This window comes from Vidua macroura, chromosome 1 (assembly GCF_024509145.1).
Source record: "Vidua macroura isolate BioBank_ID:100142 chromosome 1, ASM2450914v1, whole genome shotgun sequence".
NCBI lineage: Eukaryota > Metazoa > Chordata > Aves > Passeriformes > Viduidae > Vidua > Vidua macroura.
The window spans coordinates 58,103,610-58,127,252 of record NC_071571.1 but is presented as its reverse complement, the minus strand read 5'-3'; the positions used below and the strand labels follow the sequence as shown (position 1 = coordinate 58,127,252).

At 39.2% G+C, this 23,643-nt stretch overlaps 1 protein-coding gene across 1 annotated transcript in view; it reads right to left on the bottom strand.

Annotated features, from left to right (window-relative positions):
• The window catches only part of ADCY1 (adenylate cyclase 1), a 161,197-nt gene that overhangs the window by 84,283 nt on the left and 53,271 nt on the right, over window positions 1-23,643 (bottom strand). The window contains exon 3 of the mRNA XM_053974169.1: window positions 1,025-1,143. Coding sequence (XP_053830144.1) covers window positions 1,025-1,143 — 119 coding nt within the window. The remainder of the gene's footprint in view (window positions 1-1,024; window positions 1,144-23,643) is intronic.

Sequence of the window (23,643 nt, the reverse complement as noted above, 5' to 3'; positions counted from 1 at the left end):
ACTAATTTTTAATTCAGTAATGTTAAATTTTACAGTGTAAAACTGACCTAATTTGGCAGTCTTCTAAACACTCCCATCACAGACATCTCTGATTCCCTTAGTGACAGAAATGCTTTTAGCTGCAACAGCTTAAGTCACGAGGAAGTAGTCCTTGCATATATTAAAGCCAGCTCAATGGGAGGTAGACTAAATCTTGAGAGAAGAAACTTAGCAGTGGAGGAGGGAGAGAAGGAGGTGCTGAAGTTTACTCCTTTGCTACGTGAATACACCATGCAAATCAAGGCAGCTCTGTGGCATCATTTACTAACACTGCACCTTGTTTAGTAAAAAGGTGACGCCAGCTGAACTTCTTTGATGCTGTTTTTGATGTGGAAGCAAGGAACTTAGCAGTAGTGTGATAAAACACAGACAAGTTCTTTAAGGAATTTGTTCTGGAGGCAAAGAAGAATAACAAATAAGAATGCACTTCAAGAAAAAGCAGTATAAATGACAGCACTTGCACACAGTCAACTACTGAACAAGAGCAAGAAGTAGAACTGAGCCTTAGTCAATAATGTCTGGGGGGTAATGCTCGTGTGATGTGGACAACTACACATTTCTTTACGTTTACATCACAGTTTCTTTCTGTGTTTCCATGCTATTACCTGGAAAAATCTCTTAATTTAGAAAAAATTAATCTTACTATCAAAAAAAATATAGATGTGCAAAAACTACCTTGCAGAATAAATACTCCTGTTCACCCAAAACATAATACAGTAAAAAACCAATACAATAACTAGTCATTTGGAAAAAGCTGTCAGTCTCCCAGCACTACTATTCTAAGACATTTATTGATTCAGGCTTACCTCCTGAGAAGATTATTAAATCTTTCTAGTGCCCCCATTCTTCTACCCTGTATAAATGATAAATCTTCACTATATTGTTTGGTTTTTTTCTCTGAAACCTGAGTGCAATTATACATCACTGTCCTTGTACTAAATATTCTTAGTTCTTTAGTTTATTTCATGGGCTGCATCAATCCTACCTAACATTGTCATGCCTTTGAATGTAAATCTTGTGGAAAATTCTTTCAGGAGGCTTCAGGAAGTCTTCCTTCATTTCCATTGCAACATTCCTGGGCAAAAGGCTCATCAAGAGACGTTCCTAAAAGAAAACATAAGCAACATCAGTTTTGTGGTAGAGTGTGTGACCATTTTTCAAAAGTTTTAAACTAGCAAACTAGACAATCTTCTCTTAATCTTCTTCCTTAAAATATCTGCTGCATAAATAATATGAACCATTTCCCTCAAACTCCTGCAAACTGTGTGGGTGACTTTTTTAAAGTTTTATGCACTAAAAAAAAAAACAAAATAAACTAAAAAAACACAAAAAACAAAACAAAACAAAACAAAACAAAACAAAACAAAAACCCAAAAAAAAAAAAACCAAAAAAAAACCCCAAAAAAACCCCCAAAAAAACCCACAACAAACCAGAAAAAAAACAAAAAACTGAAAAAGCCAGCTTCAAAGCAGCATATAATTGTCCATATTTCTGATTTACATTACATTTCTAAGAATAGCAACTTACTTTATTCTTAGCAGCATTTATCTGTCTGAGAAAGACTTCCCAGGATCATTTGCTATCCTTTTGTGTGTTCTATTTCTTCCTGGATATAATGAAAGTATTACATTACAAGGACTATGACAGCTGGTTATTAAGTAGTGAGAGTGGATGATGGATTTATCCACTGTCAAATTCAGTGGAACAGTAAGCACAATTTTAATGGCATCTTAGCCAGTGTGGCAATGTCTTTAATGAACTATATCAGTACAAAACCCTGGCTAAACACGTCTTCTTGCTATACTCACTGAGAAATTTTTAGCATGGGTCATTGACCTGCATAAAAAGTCTCTAGTATTATGGATCTTGTCAGTATTGACTATAAAGGCCCATGTAGTTTTTCCACATATTCTGACCCATTCTCAGGTACCATCTGGAAAATCTGCAGCTGTTCTTAGGTGTTGTAAAGTGTCCTTAGATACCTACTCAAGTTGTGTTTTCACCCAGAAAATGCTTATAATTTAAAATGCATTTCCAAGTTTATCTATCAGACCTGCTAGTTTCAGCCATGGCAACAGTCTGAACAAATTCACATAACCACATCTGATCTGATTCAGGAATCTCAGGTTCCAGACAACAATGGATGAGGCTAGGAGCAAGGAAGGTGTACCCTTGGTGGAAGAGAATTAGGTCAGGGAATAATTAAGCAAACTGGATAGATGTGAGCCCATGGGCCTTGACAGGACACATTCACAAGCTCACTGAGGGAGCTGTCTGATGCTACTGTAAGGACACTCCTAACAGTCAAACATGGTGACTGGGAGAAGTGGTGCAAGACTGCAAAAAGAAAAAGTCACTTCTCTAGCCAAGAAGGGCAAAAAGGAGGACACAGGGAATTGCAGGCCAGTCAGTTTCACCTTGGGTCCTGAAAGTGAAGAAGGATCTCATTCTGGAAACCAAGGTGGTTAGACCAGATGACTTCCAGAGTGCCCTTCCTGCCTCAACTATTCTGTGATTCTGTTATCTGACAGTCGAGACCCACTGTAACGGCAGCTGCAAGATGTCACAGAAGTGCATATTTTGGCCCAACCTCATTGTCCTTTTCTTTAATCAATATTAAATAAATAAGGAGGAAAAATTAACACTGAGAAGAGGGTATCTGCAAGTGCTATTATGTTGCTAACATGCACACATTCACCAGGTAAAGCCATTAAATAAAAAAGGATTTTTTATCTTAACAGTTTCTTCTGGAAGACACATTGAAAGAAGTAATAAGTTAAACTTTGCAGAACTGCCCTGGTGAACTTTAGACTAAAGTTCTGTCATGTGTTTGTGGTGGTCACATTGTCTTGAGGCTAAGGATTGTTAGCTAACTCTATTTCCTATGCTTCTTATATATATGTAGCAGAACATTCCCTCCTGCCACAGAAGAGCTTATCTGCTATCAATCAGCTGGTGCATAGCTCTGGACATTCTCCCTCTCACAAGAATTGGTGAGATAACCCAGGCTGAATAGATGTTGAGCAGTGAGTTATCTCTGGCACCAGGGAGGTGAGATCCCCAGTTGACAATAAATATCTCGCCTTGAGAGCAAGACATAGATAAGCTAGGAATTCCTGAATGTGAGACACATTACTTTACTAACTATAAAAACTATACAAATTTTCCTGGAGGTAGAAGCATTTTATACACACCCTGGAAATGTGCAGGACTTCTCCCACAAGCTTGGATGCAAGTTCTGCAGTTACTTTCCTGGGAATTGAGAGGAAGGATCCTATGTGTGCTCCATCAGCAATCAGATGGTAAACTGCATGGAATCCTAATCCATACTATTTCTTCACCTGCTGTAATAATAGGTACCTCAGTTGTGCACTGTCTATTGTCTGGCAGGAGTGTTTCTTTTGTTTATCTTGTGTAGTATGTCATCTGTTAAAGTCTTATGTCTGTTAAATTTGTGTTAATTAAATAAATAATTAATTTTGTAATAGACCTAATCAACCATTATTAAGAGCCTGTGAGTGAGAGTGATCTGGGCTGCAGGCTACCCCCAACAGAGCTACTGCCAGAAATCTGAGTCAAGGGCAGGACTTAAGCTCTCCTCTACATCTGTAACAATGTACACCAAGAATATTGCAAAGAATGCGATGGACTTCAATATTTGTTGGCACTTTACACATATAGCAATTTCCAATTAACCAAAGTATCTCACATCACTAAAAAAAATGGTTATTCACTCTAAATTTTATGTTGATTTAATTAAGTATACTTATAATTCTGCAGCAGAATTGTATTCAGATAACCCAAATTTTGGGTTACAATACAAAACAAGTATTTTGTCCAGAGTGGATCTTGCGAAGCTCTGTGACTGCTACTTACGTCCTAAAGTTGATTTACTGTGTTAAGAGAAATAAACTGGGGTTATAAAAGGAGCTGACCACCTCTCAGGCAACAGAGAACCCATACAAGAGAGGAATTTGGACTGATCATTAAATTCTCTGATGCTTAAGATGGCAAAAGTGATGCTGGAATTTCATAAGTATTGCTCTGGATGAGAAATTTACAATGTCTGATAAGGACTAAATGTTCTCTGGAGCTTCTTTTGCAGATAATATTAAACAAGATTTAATTGCAGAACATATTAAACAAGATCTTCACCATTTTGCTGAAACTGATTAGTAAATTCCAAAACTGTTAAGGAGAGACTGGGTTTAGACTTCTGTTTCCTAGAAAGTCAAACTTAACCAGACAAACAAGCAAGCAAAAATTATACTGACAGACTCTTCCAGAGAGCAGTGCTAACTGAATAGTTCTCCTATGGCCTGCAAACAATTACAGTACATGAATAAAAAGTTCACAGAAAATGTCTGCAGTGCATGGCAAATAACATGCAATCCAGGAAAGTAATAAGAATCATTACTGTGAAGGCAGCATTGGAGAGCTGTAGGATGCAGCACCTGACAGCACTGAAATGTGCAGATGTCAGACGTATTAAGGGAGGCTACAAAAATAATGATTCTTATACATGTTGGCTTGACTATAACAGGAGCTGAAGGGAACATATGAAAATCCTCTATCAAATTATGATGGCTTGCTTTTTTCATTAGAGATGAGAGTGAGATAGAGATGAGATTAGAGATGAGATTCCTCACCAAGTGTGGAAAGACTCAGTTATGTCTTTCTCAAAGGGCAGCCACTGCTGACCTTTCAGACCAAGAAGGGAAGCAGCAGCATGACTGTAAGCAGCTTGACTTCATGATTTGTCCCTGAAGGGGAGACTGGAAAATGTAAGAAAGAACCCTGCAACATGTCTGAAAGTAAATGAAAGACCATCCAGCTCTCTACAAAGAATATAAGAAAAGTCTCTTCTATTTACAGTAAAATCTCAGGTGTCAAGCAAAACAGTATTGCCCTTCAGGTCAACCTAAGGAATGCTGCAGGACTCAGAGTTTTGGAGCAGCAAGAGTGAATTCATGTACACAAAATATAACTGTTGGTAGGTTTGGGAAGGGGCTCTGCCTAGATCTCTATTCAGCAAGTCCTACAGTTTTTGTCCAGTTTTATCATTTTCTCCTGTATGGCTGATCTGTTATAAAAATAATCTGGAAACCAGGCTAAAAGGGAAACTAGGTGTATAGGTGCGCATTAAATGGAATAAATGACAAAACCAATGGAAGACCACTCACATTTATGGTGACATTCATGCTTGACTGGTTGTTGCCTTCAACAGGGGTGGGTGATGACAGGAAAAAATAGAAAGAGTAACATAGGGAGCACTAATCAATTAGCAACAACTTTTACCAAAATAAAACAATACTCATGTTGCAAACCTTCTAATTGGTCACAAATTATTTTGTGTTGAGGTAGCCTCAACATGTGATATATTCCTAAACACAAGGTCTAGTAGAAACAAAATGTTTCTATATTTTATTATTTCTCAATTATTCACAATGTTGTTTTTTTTTTTAGGAATATTACAGTTGTTTTCAGAACATTAAATTTTGGCCACACAACCAACTTACACTATTTTAGGAATTTGTACACTCTTCTCATGCTGTAAATCTTTACTCAGCATTAAAATGGTCTAAAGTGAAATCACATGCTGAAAAAAAATTACTTTCAGAGACTGTACTTGTCAGTCAATGATTTTGCATTCCCTGCAGAAATCTCACTAAGAAAAGAAAATTATAGATGAGGAAATACATCTCTTTCATTCACAGCATTTTACATTCCCAGTCCTGTTCTGGGATTTCAAATGCCAAATTTAGCTGCCTCTGCCAATGGTATAATCCTGATTAATAATGATTACTGGTCTACTAATAAAGGCAGCTATTTTTGAAAAGGACAGTCAATTTAGAAAAACATTCAAACTTCTCTCTCCAGCAATGGAGCATCACTAGAAAACAGAGGAGGAGCAAACATTCATTTTGACCCCAAGGCAAGTCAAAATGTGCATACCAAACCAATTAGGAATTGCTCAGTGTTACCTTGGCCCTATTCAACCACTAGTACCATTATGCATGTGACAAAGAAAGAAAATATGCCAAGGCAGAGAAATGGACAAGAAAAAAGTGTTTCCCATTGTTAATTGACAAAAAGACCCTATGTTACTGCTTGGAACATCCTCAACCCTATTTACAAGTACATAACCCTGGACCGCAACTTTTCACGTTGGACCTAAGAAAAAAACTTTACTAGACAAAGCCACAGTTGACCAGACCCAGTGTCACTGGCAGTCCTGCTTTGAGGGAATGGTTGGGCTCGATGACGTCCAGAGGTCCACTTTGACCATTGTGCATCAAGTTGTCTCCCTTGGTACATGAGGACCAGGAGAGGCGGGTGCCTGAAGCCTCCTGGGGAGACCTGAAGCCATCTTGCTATCTCACTACACACAAATGAGTCTTCTAAAACAGAAGAGGAGCTCAAGGATGAACTCTAGGAGTTGTGTGATTTCTCATTTCTGGGAAGGGAGAGGAAAGAAGGAAGCAGACACTATTGAAGAAATAAACCCCCATCATCTGCATGCTCTATTCTGCTCCAACACCCTCTTCAGCTTTCTTCAATTTGGAGGCTTCTCACCACAATTCCCTTTTCTATCCCCATCCCTGCCCTGGACAATGCCTCTCCCACAAGCATCCTGGCTCTGCTTTTATGGGAGTCCCCAGTTCATATTCCTAATACATTTCTCGTGCCTGCCTCCAAAAGAAGATGCCTGTCCCCTTCCTATTTTGAAAATACTTTTCTCATTTTACTTTTCATTCCAAACTATAAGTTTGGAATAATAATTTGGAATAATTATAATTCCAAATTATAAGTTACTCAAAGTCCTTTAAAATTTTCACCTGGATTTAGAATCATTCCATGTAGTTGTTCAAATATTATGCAGTTTTTCCTATTGTACAAAATTATTTGTTTTGACATCTGTATGGGAGATGACTCTGATACATTTTCAAATTCTTTCAGCAGGCTGTAAATGAATCCATACTCCCTTCATCAGAAAAGAAGGCTCAAAAGCACATTAATATCTTAAATGTTCCTAGCCAGCATCCTCACAAATTTCTATCCAAAACTTCCTGTGCTTCCCCATGCTACATTATATTCCTGTAGTTTATCATGTGAGATATAAAGAAAACAAAATGGAAATACTATTTATAGTCAGAGTAGACTACTCTATCAAAGGAAACAGCTGTCATTTTTTTTGAGATAAGCAACCAAGCTGAGGGAAGAAACCAAGGGAACTGTAGCATTGTCTCAGAGCTGCAGTCTGTTGTGTTTCCCTGGTTCCTTGAATCTCATTGCTCATTGTCCTCTCATCATACTGTACATGCAAATTTGCTGGAATTCATTCATCTTGAGAATGAAGTTACAGTCTGGAAGGGCCATGTAGAAAACTATACTTGTTTTTCAATCCCATGAAAGCAGGGCTGTAATGGATACAGCTCCATCTTGTTCAGCCAGCTTCATTAAATTCCTCCTGAACTGCTCCTTCCAGCCAGCATGCTGGCACTACCTTTACCCATCAGGGAGTCTGGGCCCCATACCTGGATGGCAGAGAGCCCTGTCTTGTGGAACTTGCTCTAAATGGGACTCGGAGGTTTCCAATTTCATGCTGGGGAAAGCAATAAGTCTGCACGGCACTCCAGATCCTGGTCCTTTTTCACCCTCCCTAGCACTGAACCACATTATTTAGGATAGATTTCATGCCCATATTGCCTTGTTTTTTGCATTTTCATAGCAACTTTAGGAAAGAAGAAAGTAAAAAAAATTAACATGTGACAAAACCAGGATTAACATATTTGTTTCTTGGCTGATAAAACATGAATATTTTTGGTTTTTATAGTGACAGTCCAACTTTGATGACAAATAAGAAAAAGAGCTCAAAAAAGGAGATTTTGATCATCTACTCTACAAAATTCCTTTACAATATGGAATATGAAATCTAACCCAACAGTTTTTGCAATCTGTCACATATCTTTTTTGTTATTGTTATACTTAAGAGGAAAGTGCCACCATATTTTAAAACAAATTTTTCTCCCTAGAGAAGACAAGCATCAGACATACATGTAAAACATTAATAAGACTGTTTCAAAGTCAACTCATCTATATAATTTTGAGATTCAGTTTCTAGTCAGTCAGCAGAGACTCCAAAGCACATCCTAAATATTACTGCCTGCTACCTAATATTACCATGATACCATGCTCAATTTTGTAAAATTGTAAAAGCTACATCTTAGTGAGTTCACAATCTCTGTCACCCTTATATTACACTTCACAGCCATTTTAATTCCCTCTAAGGAAAAACAAAAAAAAAAAAAGAAGAGTAAAAAGAAGCTTAATGCAATGCATGGAAGAACAATTTTGTGTACAACTATTAGGATTCATTCATACATTTTGTAAGCTGGAAAACAAAGGCAGCAGATTTCATTTGTGAATTATTGGAAATTCAACTATGCTATGCCCTTTCTTCCACCTAAGTACATGAAATAACACTGTTAAAGATGGTGATCTTCCAGAAGCCACAAGGTGGCATTGTTTCAGAACAGTCCTGAGATTTCTTGGAAAATTCTGTTTATCAGCAAGTCATTACTACAATAGTAATCGTAAAAGACAATCCCTAAAAGACCAGATACCTAATGCACAGATTTTGAGTAGTAAGAGAATGGCTAACAACACAGTTATGGTAGATGATCAATACACTCCGTATGAGCTGCATGATGCATTCAGTCTGAATACACCTATACCAGACCAATTTGACATCTTTCTATGGTTTAGTGATTATTTTTGTTTAAATAAAGGAAAGGAAGGATTCATCAGCAGAATAGTATTTAACGAGGCATTGATAGTTTCCACATGGAACATTGTTAGTCACAATGGAGATGGTAAGGCCTTGGGAAAGAATTAGGAGAACATGAAGTCTTGGCAGAAGACAGAAGGCAATGGGCTGCATGAAGTGCAGAAACATTGGGATGGAGAGTGGCCATAAGGAAACCATAAAACTGCTCAAATGTATAAAGTCCACAAGACAGCATTCAAGAAGTAGCATGATAAGAATGAGAAAAACTTGGTAGCACATTTTACTTTGTAGGTACCATCCAGAAAAACACATGAGCTAAATAAGTGTCGGGGATTGAAATGGTTCATGCTTTGAATATTGCTATGAAGGAGTTTTACCCATTATAGCAGAAACTGTAAAAAGAAGCTAGAACCACAGAAGCCTACCCCTCCTTGGAGATGCCTGACTGGAACTTTGGACTGTGAATTAAGCTGCCTAGGTAAGATAAAGGGGACACTACTGTTCAATCATCTCAGGCTGAGGGAGAATAATGCATCCACATGAAAGCCAAGCCTAGCAGCTGCACTGAGAATTATCTCTCTTTGAGCTTGGGATGGGGGAGACCACAGCCCACAGAGGTTTACACAGACTCCTCCTGCAACAGAGGGTGGGGAAAGAGGTTTCAGGTGCATGGCATAACCTCTGCAGTGAACACCCATCCTCCCTTACACGAATCAGCCCAGCTGTGAAACCTCCAACCCCACAGGCCATCCACATAATCCACAGGACATTCACATAAGAGGCAACTGAGGAGTGTCATAATCCATTAAAGACCCCCCAAGGTGCTCCTCAGACTTATTCCTGAGGCCTTGCACCACTGGACTGCACGTGATGCAAAGTGATGCAATAGATCCAGAGTCTGCTGCAAGAGACTGCCAAACTGTCCCCTGCCGAGGGCAGGTACCTGGGCATTCCCACCTGGCCTGAGCATATCTTAATTCATCAGATTCTATGCTTTTCAGGGGGACCTTCCCCACCAAAAGACCAGCTGGAGAGCATCAATGGGATGATGGTGGGATCCACAGAGTGGTGATATTTTCTTTATTCTCTCTCTGTCACTCTCTTTCTGTCCCTCCACCTCTTTTCTATGGCTTTCTCTTCCTTTCTCTCTCTCTCTGTCGCTCTCATATTTGCTATCAAATAAAATCCATACTATTTACTTTGACATATGGTCTTGTTTGTACCTTAATTCAGAAGTATTCAAATGCAGAAGCATTTCTAATCATTTTAAAACTTGACGGTAACAATAAGTTGGAAACCTCTGCATGTAAAGAAACCCCAGATACTCCCTGATCACAGAATATCTATGGAATATATATATGACACTATCCTAAAAAGGCAAGTGTGATTCCTGAAAGGACTAGAAGATTAATAGTAGGTTAAGTTGACATCAGCTCCACAAATCTTTTTCAAATAGGAACAAGAGCTGAGAAAGGTTATGAGAATAAACAAAAAAACTGAAAGCATAAAAAGCACAACCTGTCTTCCTAGTTATCCTCATATCTATTAAATCAGAGTGCTATAGAAATACATCAATAAAGATTAATCATCAGAAAGGCTAGCTAACAGTTGATACCAGACACAAACTGGCAATTAATAAATCATGCAGTATCCGAACTACTGTTAGTCTTTTTACTTTCACCTTTTATTCTTTAATATTTACTCCCTCTGAAAAGTCACTGGCAATATTCAATGTGTCTACAGAACTATTATAGAAACTTGACAGGAAAAAGATTATACTCATTTCAGTTAATAGAAATCTTCCTACTGGAAGTGAACTTGAGAGAGAGGAACAAAATAGTGCCTTTATAGTAAAGGCATATTTATTTGCCTCCTTTTAGTGCAGGCAAGTAGCCATACAGATATAATCAGACCATACTCTAGAGCAGATAACTTGAAAGCTTCCTTATGCTTGGAAGGAAAGAAGGAAAAGCATTTCTGGAGTTCATTGCCAGGGACAGGTATTTCTCAACTCCAGCAGTGTTAGCTTAACAAATATATTTGTTTCAATCAGGCTTCAGTAGGATTTTAATAAGTAGGTTCTTTAGAGTATATCAGTGAAGATGAAACTTTGTGTGGCACAGAAGAGCCACTGAACATACTTTTCTAAATCTTCCTATGTGGAAAGAAAACATTTTGCCCCTTGTCCTGCAGAGTCAGGAAGGCTAGTTTTCATCATCCAGTGAAAAGATCCCTTCATGGTTGTACTGACTGTATGCACAGGTAGTTTGAGTATATACGTTAAAAACAAAAAAAGGCACACTTAAAGCACAAATTCAAAAAATATAATTTATTCACTGAAAGTATTTTCTGATTCAAATAAAGAGAGGTCTTAAAAAATATCACAAAGAGCACTAATCATCTGCTAATGTCACAATCAGAAGGAACACAGAAGTGATAATGCAATTCCTAAGCTGGCCTGCAGATGGGACATCTGTGAGCTCAGGTTTGCTAGAGGCTTAAGTGCCACACACTGTCCTGTGTTCCATCATGAACAGGACTGGGACAACAATCCTGTTACTGTATTTCTTTTCCAAAATATTAGGCAGATGGACTCACAAACAGCATCAGCTTTACCAATGCTACCCCTTCCATCGTAAATGGAAGAGCAGACAGATTTTTATTGGCTTACCCATGGTGTACTAAGTTTCCTCTACAGTTACAACAGCACATCTTTCCATTCCACAGCCAACAGAACAAATGTCTATTACATTTGTTCCACCAATGTAACATTGAATATCTTGATTAGGCAAGGATGTATTCCTCAGGAAGGGAATGTCAGAGAGCTCAACCTTCAGCAACACGAACACATCCCCCTCTTCTACTCTTATTAATGCTCCAGCCCCCAGCTAGTGGAATTTTTCTTGATCAACATGCTACATGTTACAGCTCAATTTAGTTCTGGGACTGTGTCATTCTCTGATCTTCCTTCATCCCATGAGTGTTGCATATAGGTAAAGCCTTATAAAATAAGAACCTTGTTACCCTTGTAAAATCATGGCTCAGGTCTTCTACTTTGGCTAAGTACAGCTAACAGCTAGCCTAAAAAGTTCCCGTGAGAAAGGAATATGCACCTGTAAAAATAGAGTCTTCTAACTGTGAGACTGATTCTGTATCCACAAAAAATAATGTAAACATCATTAGAAAGGAAAGTTTTGACAGACACATACACTAGCAACTACTAACCAATGAACTGAATTGCCATAAGTAACTAACCAATTAGAATTAAACACAATGCCTTTAGAAAATTATATAAATATGACCTGTGAAGAATAAAGATTGGCTGTTGTGGATGACTTGTGGGTCTCTACTGCAACACATGAGTTATGACATTCTCCTTCCCCACACTCCTTCTCCAAAACCCACATATCTCCACCAACTCTACATAGATATGTAGCAAATCTCTGTGGTCTCCTCTGGCATCTGGCTGAGAAATGGAGCCAACATAGGGAAGCAGCGAGAGAAAGGCCACTAACATCTTCAGTCTCCTGTTCTTGCTGCTGGAGCCAACACAATCTGCAGCTGAGAGTCCAGAATCAGTGGAACTTTGAGGACACAGTGCTGTGCTAGTACCAGCGCTTCACACCACTGCTACTGTCTGATACAGCATCACACACTTTCATTTACAGTTGCGGTAGCGACTCAATATTAGCACGTGCTCTTTTTTAGTACAGATCTGTGCTGGTGGCAGAAAAAGCATGAAATCTTCAGTAAAGATAAGCTTTTTGATTGCTATTGATAGATACTGAGCCCACTAGTGGGTGCAAGCAAACTAAGGAATGAAAAAACCCCAGGAACCTGAAGTCAATAAAAGTAATTTTAGAACCTAAGAAAGACATATTCAGTGGCAAGCAGTTAGCATTTCCTTTTTCAAAGACCGTAAATGCCTTTAGTATAGCAATAGGAAAGAAAATCATAACATAAAACAGTAAAATGGAATAGATGTCTGAATCTCCAAAGACTAAGATATAAATATGGTTTCCTTTGAAAAATCTAGATGTTTTTCTAATTTAGATTAGAGAAACCTAAAAGTTTTTGTCCTTTGCCTCATTTTGTCTCTTTACAGAGCAGGGAAGTGAGCCTAACCCATAAGAGAAAATCTCATTGCCTTCCAGAGTAGAAGAACAAGGACCAATCAGTAATATGCTAAGGAAGCAAAGAGTGTATTCATCCACTAAAATAGCAAGTGTGACTCAAATTTAGTTCATTATTTCCTTGTCATACTGGGAAATTCCTAATCAAATGTAGATGAAGGGGAGCTAAACTCCAAATTAAATAAGTTTGTATTGAAGAGGTAATGGGGAACAGAAACTTTGGAAAGAATTTAAATCACATGACAGACAGAAGTTCATTTAGAATGGCAAACCTGACAAAAATACTACCTTAGAATGTATTAATTTTGCCAGTTAATGGGGTGTAGTCTAGCTCGTTTCCTCTATAGACAGCTGGCCAAAGGAAACAGGCAAAAAATCCATAAAAACATGTGTGCCAGCAGCATATACTTTCATATATTGGAATGAAAGAAAAGTGCCCAGCTCAGTATTCTGTTCAAGGAGATAATCTATGCTTAAGTGTGTGGCAGTGCCAGCTGCTGTGACATGAAACGTGTGACACCTAGGTGACAAAACAGTTTATGGTCTATGGTAGAACCACCCTGTGTTTGAAGACTGGCACAGGAAAAGTGTCAAATGTGTGAAATATATTAGCTAAGTTTTTTACAACGGTCAAGACCGTTCTAGAAGTGAAAACAATTTTGTGAACAACAATAAAAATACATGTAAGAGGAGTTTTCTAATGACATTTTAAAGTTTTCTGTGAATTCCTGCTGGTGAGGGAATGCGGCGGCTACCTGCCATGACCTCAAGCAGTCAAGAAGCGCTGGCTAGCACTGCCTGTGTAAGGCCGGGTGGCTGCCATGTGTGTGTGGGTATTCCAGGTTAATGTCGTCTGCCTCCCTGGTAATGCTGAACACTGCGGTGTGGGTAATGCAGCTTTGGTGGCTTCACACGCTGAGAGGAGATGAAGGGACAAGAGAAGAACACTTTGTTTGCGAGCCCTAAGAACTTTTATTCCCTCATGCGTGGTTGGAACAAAATGCTCTCAGAGCATTGCAATGCAAAATGCCGGAGAACAAAGAACAACAACAGATTAAGTAGAGGATGAGTGGACAGGGGTGGAAACCTGGCTTGCCCAATGGGGACAAACGATAGAGAAACGGCATTGATAATAACAACCAATGGTAAGATAACAGAGGTGGGTACAGTGTTCTGGGACGAATAGAAAGGCTAAGGTGGGGTGATTGATGCAGAACTTTCATAAAGAAGCTGGGAGTGGTTACAAGATTGACACCCCAACAGGGAGTGACAACCCCTGACTGACAGAACCAAATAAGGTGAAAACAGGGAGAGGTGAGAAGATTGACATGTAACTGTGGATCTGAGTGGCAGGAACTTTCAGGGTAGACAACTTGGAGCAAACCACTGTGAGGGGAAAAATAGGGAAGTACAAGGAACAAACCTAACTATCATTATTGAAACCCCTAACTAAATCAACCCAACCTACAACAAGGGAAGAAAATTCTTATTCACTATTGAGGTTGCTTTACTTCACACTGTGGCATCCTACTAAAATGTATTAGTGTTCACACCACAGTTCTGTCATGGATATTACCCTAAATTTAGAAATCAGCTCTAAGAAACTCTTTTGAATGATTTGTCTTGCAATTGAACTTCAGAATCTGATGCACTATAGCCAGTGTGCCTAATTATTATAATTTGCCTTGGCAACTGTCATCCATGATGTTATCTGCTGAAAACTGTTATCTGCTTAAGACTGTATGGTTGTATGTCTTTAGTCATCTAATAAGGACAGGTTTGTGTGAACCTGTTCACCCCTCCTCCTTCATTCTCTCTAATTGAAGCTATACAATGCAAGCAGGAAAAATAAACTGAAAAATTCGGGGTCAAACACTAGCATATTTGATTGACAGTTGCTTGAAAGAGAACATATTATAAATTTTCCATTATTTATTCCAAATATCCTAGCACCTGAAGTTTTAACAGACTTAGAATTATATAACCACCAATTTTTAAGTTATCAATTTATTGCAGAATCATCTAGATTGGAAAAGGCCTCTGAGATCAAGTTCATCCTCTGGCCAGACATCCCCTTGTCAACAAGATCATGGCACTGACTGCCACATATGATTGGTTTGTTTGAACACATCCAGTGACAGACTCCACCTCCTTCCTGGGCAGCCCATTCCTATGCTTGACAGCCCTTTCCATGAAGAAATTCTTCCTAAGGTCCAATCTGAACCTCCCTTGGTGGAGTTTGAGGCCATGTTCTCTTGTCACTTATTACCTGGGAGAAGAGACTGATCCCCACCTGGCTACAACCTCCTTTCATGCAGATGTAGAGATCAATAAGATCCCTCCGAACCTCCTTTTCTCCAGGATAAACAACCCCAGCTCTCTCAACACCTCCTCACAGGACTTACTCTCCAGACCCTTCCCCAGCTTGACTGCCCTTCTCTGGACATGCTCCAGCCCCTCAATATCTTTCTTGTAGTGAGAGGCCCAAAACTGAACACAGTATTCAAAAAGTGGCCTGACCAGTGCCCAGTACCTGGGGACAATCACTTCCCCAGTCCTGCTGGCCACACTTTTACTGATAGAAGCCAGAATGCCACTGCCGTTTTTGGCCTCTTGGGCACAATCTGGCCAGCAAGCCCAGGTCTTTTTCACCAGACAGCTTTTCAACCACTCTCTCCCAAGTCTATAGCACTGCAAGGTCAGTTCCTAGCACTTGGCCTTCTTGAACTTTAATCCATCAATGCAGCCTGTCCAGATCCTTCCTATTCTCTAGCAGGTCAATATTCCCACTCAAAAGTTTATCTATTCTATTCAAAGTAAGCTAACATACACTACATGTAAGAGCTTAACATGGGTGGCATGACTGTCTAACATGCATACATATGTAAAAAAAAAAACAGGCTGCAACAAACAACAGTCCAAGACATCTTCCTGCTTAGCCTGAGAATGAGTACTGGAAAACAAAGTTAATGCACCCTCTTTTTACCTTTATAAATCTATAATAAATCTTTATAAAGAGGCATTTAAATTTATAAATCTATAAATTTTTGATATCTTATGACATGAAATGGAATTGCTGATAACCAATTTAATTTACATATTTAATTTGCTTTTTTTTTTTTACACAGAATTAATAGAGTTAATTTTTTTCACAGTGGCTATTAGCATGCTCTGTTTTGGATTTGTGCTGACAACAGTGTTGATAACACAGGGATGTTTCAGTTACTGCTGATCAGAGTTTACTCAGAGCCAAGGGATTTTCTGCCTCTCACACCATCCTGCCAGTGAGGAGGCTTTATATGCACAAGAATCTGGAAGGGGACAGAGCTGGTACACCTGACCCCAACTAACCAAAGGGATTTTCCATAACATATGGTGTCATGCTCAGCATATAAACAGGTGGAAAAAAAGAGGAAGGGGGATGATGATATTTAGAGTCTAGGAATTTGCCTTCTCAAGTGACCTTCACATGTGATGAAACTCTGCTTTCCCAAGAATGGCTGAACACCAACCTGCCAATGGGAAGCAGTGACTTAATTTCTTGTTTTGTTTTGCTTGCATGCACAGCTTTTGCTTTAGCTGTTAAAGTGTCTTTATCTCAACCCATGAGTTTTCTCATCTTTGTTCTTTCTATTCTCTCCCCCATCCCACCATGGAGGGAGAGAAGGAGGGAGAAGCTATATGGTGCTTAGCTGTGCTTAGGGTTGAACCACAACATTTACTAACATCAGAAAACTTTCAGGGGATGAAATAAAGTTCAACCAAATAGTTATAGTAATAGATCTAGCCTGTTCTTACATGTGATTTTTTAAAATGTTTTTATAGACTTCTGTTAAGTTTCATTTTGTAAAATAAAGGCATGCAGCTAGAGCAATAAAATTACAAGGCAACTAAAATATATGAACTTTATATGATTTACAATTGTGTATTTTTATTGTATGTTACCCATTTTACTATATGTTTCTACACTTTGGAATTGCAAGTCTAGTAGCAAGGCGCATCTCTCTCTGTGCAGCCCTAAGTTGAGGTATCCTCTTGTAACTGCTTCCAAAATAAAACGTCATCTTGTGTTTAACAAAGAGTTCAGGATGGAAGGGTTGGACTACTCTTGGATGTGCCTGTTACTATTAGGGATTACTGCCTGTACATTAAAGGGTTAGCTTACAAATCTCACTTTTACTTGGCCAAAGTCAGGTAAGAGGAGTCCTGGTGGTATGCCAAGCAGTGTAGTTTCTTGCACTAATTGGATTCAGATGAGATGTTTATTCTGCAAACCAAGAGGTGCAATAGATCTCTAAAATTAAAACACATTTATTTTTTTGCTATAACTTTCCTTGTAGGAGGTTACAAGTAACTCCTAAAGACTTCAGGTTGAAGCTGAAGCCTTCCACCTGGAGTTTTTAATTTCATCTGAGTAGCCCTCAATTTTATTATTTGCTCTATGAAGGATAGACACATGCATGATTATTGCAGGACTGGAGACTAACAGGTGCTGGTCAGTAGAAAGCTTCTGGGCAATTATTGCTGTGTGGGAGAGAGAAATGTGCCTCCATATCTCTTTTTACCTGAGAAAGGTGGAAGATGGACCAGGGATGCCATGTATTTTTTTTTCTGTATAAGGCTCTAAGCAGCCAAATGGGGCAAACAAAGCAGATACCAAGACAATTTCTAACCTCTGATTTGGCTAAGAGACACTGGTCAGCCTGCACAAATGGGCCTGAAGTCCAGTAGTTCAAACTGACAGCCTGAAATTGCAACACTGCTTATTTCCTGCTTTGCCTGATCCTAGTAGAGAACACATAGATTTTTTGAAGATAGAATTTCCATTGTAAGACTGTAATCTGATGATGGAATAGATACAATTTTAAGCTGCCCTGTAACATAGAACATAGTGGTAATATTGTACAGGCTCACACTGCTAGCTAAATTTAGTCCACCTATGTTTTTCAAAGAACACACTGGCTAGCTTTTGCAGAGGATCAAGTATCATCACACACCTTACATTTTGTGCAAAATCAGTATCACTTCCCTGCTGCACACTAGATAATTTGACAAAAATATGGTTTTGCATCCACACATGATCCATGTGAAATTTTTGCTGCAGGGTGATTCACTAATGCATTCTGCCAGTATGAACGGTTATGGAGACAAGGCCTGCATTAATGATAAATTACATATATTCTTCTGCACTGAAGAAAAAAGATGCAAGATTCTGAGAATAAAAAGTATGGGAAACATGAGGAGAACCTGAGAAGCATATTGTCAGGCACTCTAGGAATTACTTCTGCCTGGGGCTGTGCAAATAACTAATTCCATAGTTTGGTTGCTGAATTGAAAGGCTAAAAACTTCAGCAAACTGTTATCCACTACCAAAACAAAATCCAACATGATTTGCTTTATTCAAAGTTAATGTAATTTTTCCCCTTTCTTCATAAGGGCTTGAATTTAAACACAACAGACAAAACCACTGGAGGGTTTCTGTAGGAGTCATCTTTTTACTCAGATATACAAGAGGCAGTACACACATCCAAAATGGGAAATGTCTAGATCAAATTGTTTTAAAGGGGAATCTGAATGCAGCAGAGAATTTGAAAGCAAGACACCCTAAGCAGTAGTTCAAAGTACTGTGCAGTGAGAGTCATGGTATCTTTTGGTGATACCTTTTCCATTTCTATGAATAGTTATTAATCAAATCTCTGACTTAGTGGTGTCCCAGTTACTACATGCGACATTAAGGATATTGCCCTAATTTGTAGAAGACACTTGGAATGCAGACACATATGCATGCAGATATTTGCACACACAATTCAGCATTGCATAAGGAAAATTTAGCTAGCTGCACATTGTCTGGTGAACATGTATGCAGGAACTGCAGACCATCACCAAAGTTCTAGTCTGTCTTCCAGAACCAGCATTACTGCAGTAGCATGGTTTTGAACAATACTTCAGCAAATCTGATTAGTCAAGCTGGAGTGGCAGTCTTGTGGTCCTGAAGCTAGACAAAGAGCTGGCTGTCTCAGCCCCATGCTTCCTAATTCCTAGTCATTTTTAAGTGCTTCTTTCAGTTTCTTATATTAAATTGATAAAAATTAACTCCAAAAAAACTAAAATTGCATTGTAATGAAGTACACAACTATTTCTTGAAAGACAGGTGCCACCAATAAATACATTTCTCCAGTCCTAAAGGTTTGAAAAACTAGACTGGATTTCACAATTAGTTTTTAAGATAACAATTCCCCCGTTGTGGATACTTTGCTATTTTCCAGTTGATTTTCCATTGTCAATTCTAATTGTGAGGAAGTACAAAAGTACCATTTAGGAGGGAAGGAAAGATCTAAACAAATGGCTTGAAAGAAGGCTTTATTTTGCAAGCATACTTGCATGTACTTATGAAATTAAATAATATTTAAGATAAGATATTGAGGATACTTAAGGTAGTTTTGTGGGCTTTGAAGGTTTGCATGAAGTCAAATGTTTCACTGGCCTGCCTTATATAAAAGCAACAGGCACTTTCCATATCAACCTGTGCTACAACAAGTGCATTTCACCAAGGAAAATTATGTGTTTTATCCCCAAATTTAGTGCATGAATATGCATACAAATATTCTTATTGGCAGGGCAAGAAAAGGAGGGAATGTGATTAAGATTCATTACAAGATTGGCAAGACTGGGCTGGGATATAGCTTCCATACATCAAGAGACTAAAGAGACGACAGGTCTTCAGCTTGGAAAGAGAGATGAGTAGGGTTATAAAAGTCTACAGTGTTGTGAGTGGCATGAAAAAGGTTACTGTAGGATGATTACCAATGTAATAATCAAAAACAAAACAAGAGCTGAAAAGCACAAAATCAATTCATCACACAACAAGTCTATGACAAATAAAAGGAAGTTGTTTCACACAGCACATGCTTAGAATATTAATTAGTACCCAGTTAGAGTGATGACCACAAAACTGTGGGGACAACAAAACGATAAAGATGCTGAAAGAGACACTTGGAAAATAAGAGTCTGCAGGTCTTTAAAGACAGTAGTCCAGTTGCTTTTCAAATTACGATGGCCTCAGAAGAACAACCGTATCTCTTCCTTGGAACACAGCTCCACTTCAGGAGCTACTACACCTGCAATTAATACATGGTAAGCCACATCTTCCTTACTTATATCCCCTTTTAGTCAGATAGCAATTTGTTCCATCAGCAGCAGACTCCTTCTTTTTCTGTGTTGAATACATCCCCCATTCCCCATCCCTGCTTGCTCCTTTCTTTCTTACTTGAGAAGGGGTGAAGTACTGCTGGAAGAACAGTTGGGGTGTCTGAAGACCAGGAGTCCTTCAGGGAGCTGGGTGACAATGCTTTTTTTTGCTGTACAGGCAAAGGATGATCTGGAATTAAGGAAGTGGACACATAGAGATGGTGCAGTGGGAGTGAGGGGAAATGCTCACATGCTCTTACTGAGCATGAATAGAAAAAACAGAATTCCAGGGAAAGGGACTCACCTCACAATAATTAATTATTCTTAGTTGTTTTCTCTGCAGAGGATGGCTTGCTGCTGAGATTTATAGATAACAAGAGAAAAAGTTTATCCCAAGTGGATGATTGTAACTATTTGCTCATTATCTAAAACTTGGTTCTTGGCATTTGGTTTTGGTGGAATTTCAATCTAACATTCAGCAATGCAACAAATGGATGATGCTGCCATGAAGGCCAGTTATTCATTGTGACCACAGATAAGAGGGTGAGCATTACACTGAATTTTAAAATAACCAGAATCTGTCTGCTCTCTTTCTCCCCAGCAACACTTCCAAGGCTGTTTGCATGAATCCAAAAATGCGCCAACAGAAGATATTTACTCTTGCTCACAAAAATAGTTTTATCAAAGTTATCCTGTAGGGCTATTACTACAAATACATCCCATAAGTAGGACACAGAGGAAGAAATCTCACTTACAGTTTCATCTGTGGTGTCTGTCTCACACAGTCAACACTTTAACTCCAGAAAGCTGTGTCTATTCAAAAGTCAAGACCATGTTCTTTCCTTTCCAGTAAGAGACTTGCACAGAAATATCAGAGAATAATTTTACCATTTTGGGTTACAATTCTCAGTGTTAAAGGGCTATGTTTTCTAGGGAAGAGCATTTGGATGAGACGAGAAAGACTGATGAAAACATTCAGTCCTTTTTAACATGTAACATTGATACTTCAGAGAACAAAAATACAGGACTGATCATAAAAATTGAACTAGGTCAGCAGCATTTCTTCTCCTCTCAAAACACTCTTGAGCACTGCCAGCTGGAAACTCAGAGTATGTTATGCCACAACTACTGCAGAATAATTTTGTAGCCTGTAATTGTGTCTTAACTTTCACTCTGGTTCTAGAGCTATGCTAATATAGTGTGAGAACAGCCACAGAAAGTATTTTGGTGGTACTTGTGACAGCTAATTAGCATATTTCACAACTGCACTGAGTTTTACACTGTAATGCATTAAATTCATTTCACAAGTGTAAGAGAAAAGTTTATTCTCTTCCCTGACCTGTACACTGCATTGGAAAAACATTTGCAGGATTATCTATGTATACTGTCAACAATAATGACATTTATGTGTAATGTTATTGCTTTTGTTGTGTTTCTATATACATGGATAATATATAAAATAAGACAGGTTGCTAATGTGTTAACAAGAGAAACACAAAAAAAATCCATTTTGTTCTCATGCTGGATCCCAGAAGTACGTTTTCAAAGACAGAAATGGCAGGCTTGTTTAAATCCCATGGAAATTCACTTATGACACCTTTATGCCTTTAAAAAAATCTGCAGCTTTGGATTACAAAATACCAGAATTAAATCTAAAGGCTTTGATCCTAATGCCATTTTTACATAGCCAGCAAAGACATGTAGTATTCAAAGAGATGTCTACCTATTACAGAGTATGTTCAGCTCACAAATAACATATTCACTTAATTCATAACAGAAAATGCTTATGGACCTGTGTTACTCCATGCATAGGAATATACTTGCTAAAGAAATTGTAAATGAGTGGCAGTAAAATTGTGTGAGGTACACAAGATTTGAGGACCCTGCCACCTTGTTTGGTAAGAAACCTCCACACCACAGAGGTATTCCAGTGTCACTCTCTGTTATCACCTATACAGAAAGAAAAAGCTAGTCCAAACCTTACAAACCAACAGATCATAGCAGGTTTAAGCTATGACAGGTTTAAGCTATAAAAGACAAAGATTGTTGTCTTTTTCCCAACCTGGAAACAGAACTTGAGATAATTTTAGTAAGGAGGTAATATAAAAGGGGAACTTTATTTAAAGGCCTTCAGAGGCAGTTATGGAAAGATGTCCCCAAAAGCCCATCCCTCCCCAGGGGTAAGTGTAGGGGGAGGGGTTGGGGAAGGCAGTCTAGGGTTGCCATGGGAAACAGCAGTTGTATGAGTTCCCCACCCCCTTTTGTAAGAGAATTGTACCCTCCCCCTGTCCTGTCAGTTATTGTTCAAGTCTGCCCCTTAGCCTAGAATCTTCTCTGTTCCATGTTTTCCCTTTGGTTCTTCTACCAAGAACACTCCTTTCCCTTTTCCCCACTGGTTAATGTTATATCTCCCCTCCCTTTAGCCTTTTCCCGATTGTTCCCTAGTATTCTAAACCCTCCTACCCTTACGCAGTTAAAAGATCCCTCACCTCGCCCCTTGGGGCTCTCGGAATCTACCTCCCTTCTGCTTCGTGGTCTCCCTGTCTGCCCCTTCTGCGACCCTTCAATAAACGAGCAGGATTTCAGCAGCCCGAGTGTCCCTCCCGTTCTTCTGGTGGACCCTCAGATGTACCAGCTATCTGAGCTTCGTGCTGAGAGGCTAAAAGCCCCCGCTGCTTGGCAATTGGCCCCCGAACAGACTGGACACCAGCGGGTCCAGTCTTCGACCGGCTCCTGGAGATTGCCTGCTCTGTGACCAGCCTTCTCCAGGATTGCAAGCGGCATTCGGGACCAGTTCCAGGGACGGTCGCCCTTTTGGTCCGGAAGGCTTCTGTCTCCTGGGTTCTGCTGATAACCGACGGACCTTCAAGCTGCGCAGCAGCAGCGAAGCCCTCGGACCAGCAGAAGTTCCACCAGACCCCTCTTTGATATCCCCGTTTTATGCCTGAGTCCTTCAGAGGTACGTTTATCTCGCTTTTTCTTACGCCTGACCAGGCTTCACCTCGCTTTTTTGGTTTTTTTTGGTTTTTTTATCCTTTTCGAAGAGGGTGATTTAGCTGTGAGACCTGATATAATGGGCAACCGCCTGTCTCCAGCTCAACGGGAGTTTTATATCCAAGTTAAGTCCCACCTTGTTTTGGGGAACATTTCTTTTAATAAAAGGGATTTAAAGCCTTTTGTTAAATTTATTTTCAAATATTTTCCTGCTACTACACGGGAAGATGTTTCGGTGCTTGATTTCTGGGGAAGAGTTGTGAGAAAGATTTACGATTTACAAGTTCAGGGGAGGATTTCAGTCGGTCATTTTTTTCCGCTGTTTCATTCCATTCTTAATTTGTTAAAAAAGAAGGGGGAGAGTTGGATCCCCAGTTCACCTACCTCGTGTTCCTCCCCCCCCAATCCTATTCTCTCTTCCCCTAAGGGCGGATCGGGAGACAGATCCTGCCATATCTCGGCACAGGGCTGCTGCAGTCTCTCTGCTGCTTCCCGAT